This window comes from Manacus candei, unplaced genomic scaffold (genome assembly GCF_025592945.1).
Source record: "Manacus candei isolate 608988 ecotype Guabito, Panama unplaced genomic scaffold, ASM2559294v1 h1tg000048l, whole genome shotgun sequence".
Classification (NCBI taxonomy): domain Eukaryota; kingdom Metazoa; phylum Chordata; class Aves; order Passeriformes; family Pipridae; genus Manacus; species Manacus candei.
The window spans coordinates 11,023,314-11,027,433 of record NW_026138096.1 but is presented as its reverse complement, the minus strand read 5'-3'; the positions used below and the strand labels follow the sequence as shown (position 1 = coordinate 11,027,433).

At 50.5% G+C, this 4,120-nt stretch overlaps 1 protein-coding gene across 1 annotated transcript; it reads left to right on the top strand.

Annotated features, from left to right (window-relative positions):
• Positions 1-212: 212 nt before the first annotated feature.
• Positions 213-3,349, top strand: LOC127475966 (inositol 1,4,5-trisphosphate receptor-interacting protein-like 1). The gene is made up of 2 exons (XM_051798244.1): positions 213-216; positions 1,334-3,349. Exon 2 carries the CDS (start codon positions 1,344-1,346, stop codon positions 2,325-2,327), a length of 984 nt encoding a protein of 327 aa, XP_051654204.1. The 5' UTR covers positions 213-216; positions 1,334-1,343; the 3' UTR covers positions 2,328-3,349.
• Positions 3,350-4,120: the final 771 nt, after the last annotated feature.

Here is a 4,120-nt window from a genome sequence, read left to right as displayed (position 1 = left end):
AGGAGAGCCCATGGGAGCTCGCTCCTGCTGCTGGCTTTGTACTTGTGGTGGTAATGCCCAGAACTGACTGAGCAGGGGAGTGGGGATGAAGGCTGGGGCTTGTCGGCCAACTGATGTGTCCCTGGTGGCTGTGACATCACGGAGGACAGGTCACAATGGGAGCTGTCCCTAAGGACAACAGCGGGCAGCCCCAGGGCAGTTGGACTTTGGCAATCAGTGAGTGTAGAAGCAAGGGGAAGGCTGGAATGGACAGTGCTGCCCAGGGGGGTTTCTAACACTGAGTGAGGGTTGAACACCTCAGGACAGGGCACAGTACCACTCTCAGGCCTGGGGGCAGAAGACCTCAGGGGCTTCCAGCGATGCCACAGAGGCTTTGGAGATGGGCCAGGTGCCCCTGGCTCCATGGGATACTGTGGTGTGGCAGGGTTGGGGTCTTGGGAGATTCTGCTTGGGTACCTCTTGCCTTTTGCCGGGGCACAGCCCAGCCAGGGGCTGACAAGGAGGCTCCGGGCTGGGGCAGGATGGGCCCTGTGCTGTCTGCAGCCAGGTACTGCCTTCCCTTCAAGCCTCGATCCCTGTGCTCCCTCCCACCTCAAGCCGCTGAGGAAACTTTTCTCTTATGTCCTCCAGGCCATGGTGTAAGACCCAAGGCTCTTCTCATGAGCTCATTGAAGGGGTTTTGTGTCAAAAAGATACAAGGCCCCAAAACCCACTGGACAGATTTATTAAAGTGGCCTTCAGCTCTTTTATACCTTGAGGCTGCACACAGGAAAAATGCTACGACTCTTTTCAAGGAGTCAAAATAGCACACTTTTATTGGCAAACTTTGCCAAGTAAGGGAACTTGGTAAAAGTTTAAAACAAACATTAAGTCAACCTAAAGCATTTCACAAAGCACTGACTTAGAAAATTCCAATCCATCCAGGTTTAAGTTACCCAAGTATCAAGAAAAGGAAATTAAGAAAAGTGGAAGAAGTAAAGAAAAAGAGAGAGAGAATTACAGCTACCACTTTAGATCCATCATAGAATCAGCTACCAGAAGTCCAAGAACAGTAGGGCCATGCCAATGTGAAGGCCACATGGTCTTGATTTTATTAGCTCTGGTGGGGCTTTCAGTGTGCCAACCATTCTGGGGTTGGGTTACAGGCTCCAGGGGGTGTGATGTGGGGTAGTGCTCTTGGTGTGCCAGTGACTGACTGCTGCACAAGAAACTCTCAAGAAGGATGGATTATAGGGGGGCAGTGCACCACTCCACCTTGGCAGAACCCTATCTGCCCCCTCCCACACAGACAGAGTTGTTTCTAACCAGTTATAATGTTCATAATTTTTTTCAGTCCTTCACAAATGGCAGTGGCAATCACACTCCTCCTGGCTGTGGTGGCCATCCTGCTGGGAAAGATGCACGATCTTATAGTCAGTGTGGCCACGGCCCAGTGGATGAAGCTGCATGAGGTTTTTCTGCGTCCGGTGATGACATGGCTTTGGCAGGACGTTAAGCTGACCAGCCCCTTGGAAGAAGCCTCACTGCTTCCCAAATTGCAGCGCTGGCCCTTTTGCACTGCTGCAGCAGCCGTGCTCGCTGAGATTTGCTGGGTGGCCTGGCAAATGCATCTTGCCTCTCGCAGCTGCCCTGAGCAGGACAACTCCAGCATCGAGGAGGAGGAGGATGACAGTGAGAAGAAGGACCTCAAGGAACAACACCCCAGTGTTCGGATGTTTTCTGTGCACAATGTATTGCCAACGCAGGAACTGTCTGACATGTGCAGGGATGTGCAGAAGTTGGTGCGTGACCTCCTCCGTGTCTGCCGAGTGATTTGCAAGAAGACTTCCATGCCAGAGATGCACCCAGCCATTGGGAAGGATGGTATCCATGAATCCTGGAATGTCTTTGAGGACCGAATCATGTACCTGCTGGTTGTGGTCCTGCAGCCACCCCCCGGATACTCTTTCAGATTGGAGCTGTATGGTGGGATGCACCTGCCAGAGAGGTGCTGCAATATCCGTGTGGTGCTGGAGTGCACATGCTCAGGGACAGGGGATATGTTTTGTTTTCTCCACCCCTCTGACAACAACCATAGCTCTCACCTCCTATCCACCCTCTGCACAGGTTCCTATTTAGATGTGGAGGAAATTGCCTGCTGGATGCAAAATTTGGTGGGATCAGCCTGGGAGAGTTTGCCTCAGTGGCACGATTGGGAGCTCCGGGTGCTGCCCTCCTCCCATTCCTGCAGGCTCCTGCTGACTGGACCCTCCGAGGTGCAGCTCTGTGTTGTGCTGATGTTTGCAGTGCAGCAGGGCAGCCCAGGCACCTTCCTGGTCCTCCAGTAGGCAATTGCAGCTTTCCCAGGCACTGGTTTGGGCTGGGGCTGCACGGGGAGTTGGGAGCACACACAGCTGGGACAGCACAACAGACCACTATGCTCAGTATATGAAAGAGAAGGGGAGAAGGAAGAGGAAGGGGATAGGTTTGCAGTCACAACATTTGTCTTCCCAAGTCACCATTGGTGACAGAGCCCAGTTTCCCTGTAAATGGGTGAACACCTGCCCGCCCATGGGAAGACAAATGTTACAACTCCGAACATCCCCTCAGAATCACAGAATCAAATAGATTGGAAAATACCTCTGAGGTCATTGAGTCCATCCTATGACTGAACACCATTCCTGGATGTCACACAATCAAGTGCCACGTCCAGTCTTTCCTTAACACCTCTGGGGATGGTGACTCCACCACCTCCCCGGGCAGTCTATTCCGATGTCTAATCAGCCTTTCTGTGAAAAAATTCCTCCTAATGTCCAAGATACTCTGGTGCAGCTTAAGACTAAGTCCTCTCGTCCTGTCACTGGTTGTCTGGCAGAAGAGGCACAGCTGCTCTAGGAAGTTCTCTTCCACAAACTCCAAGAACCTCCTAGTCTGGCTACTCTCCACTGAGTTGAGTTTCCAGCAGGTGTCCAGCAGGTCCCTCCTCCTTCCTTCTGTCCCCTTGATGTGGAATATCCCTTTGGCCAGTTTGGATCACCTGTCCTATATATGCTCTGTCCCAGTTTCAAAACTAACTCTCCCCCAGCCCAAACCAACACACTGAGCAACAGCTTTTGAATTGTTTTCTGTGACAGAGGAGGAACAAAATTTGAGCATCAAAGCCTGCTATCTAGTTCTCATAATAGTACAAAAGGTCATTTTTCCAAGTGGTTAAACTTCACCCTTAGGCTTTCAAGATTATGTGCTGAGTCTTTATTAAGAAAAATCTTATTGCTTTAAGAAGCAGCCATTGCTTTTAAGAAGAGAGAGACACTGTTTTTTTGTTAAAAACAAAACAGAAACAAGAAAGCCTTATCCCATTAGCAGCTTGAACGGCCTGTGAAAATAAAGTTTGTAATAAAAATTGACATTTCCTTGGCTCCTTTTTCCCTTGAGGTCTGACAGGTGTTTGCAGGGTTGCTAACCCCCCTAGGTTAATTCTATGCATGAAGAACAGTGGGATTAAGCTACTTCCTCAAGTGGAATTCTGAAAAATTAACTGAAAAGGGGAATCATGGAGTTGTTAAGGAAACTTCCCTGTGGGACCATCTAGGAGTCACCTCAGGAGTCACACCCACAGTACCTGCACTAGGACCGAGGTCCCTTCACAGCAGCGGCCCCATTGACCCCACAGGTGCCCCACTTGGCTCCCTGCACACATCACACTCACACAGTCAGACCAGGTTTCCTTAACACCTCAACACCAGGTTTCCCACAGCAGAGTCACGGAAGTGAAGATCCTTCAAATACTTTAATCTTGATGCAATAACAGAATAACATCTAGAGCTGGGTGACTCGAAGGAGGGACTCTGAACAAAGGAACCCCTGGGCTTTTATATTCTAGCAGTCCAAATGTGGGAAAGTCTGAGGCTCCTGACGTTTCTCAGTGTCCCTGGGGCTTCAGCCTCCCACAGATCAGGCTGCAGCCCTCACTGCAGCTGCACACCCAGCTACCAGAACTATATGTATTCCTTAACAGAATCATAGGACCACAGAATGGTTTGGGTTGGAAAGGGATCTTGAAGATCATCTAGTTCCAACCCTGCTGCTGTGGCAGGGACACCTCCCATAAGACCAGGTTCCTCAGAGCCCCATCCAACCT

What these genes read in the sequence shown, in the direction of transcription:
- LOC127475966 (XM_051798244.1), top strand. Translation starts at nt 1,344, where the DNA reads ATGGCAGTGGCAATCACACTCCTCCTGGCTGTGGTGGCCATCCTGCTG.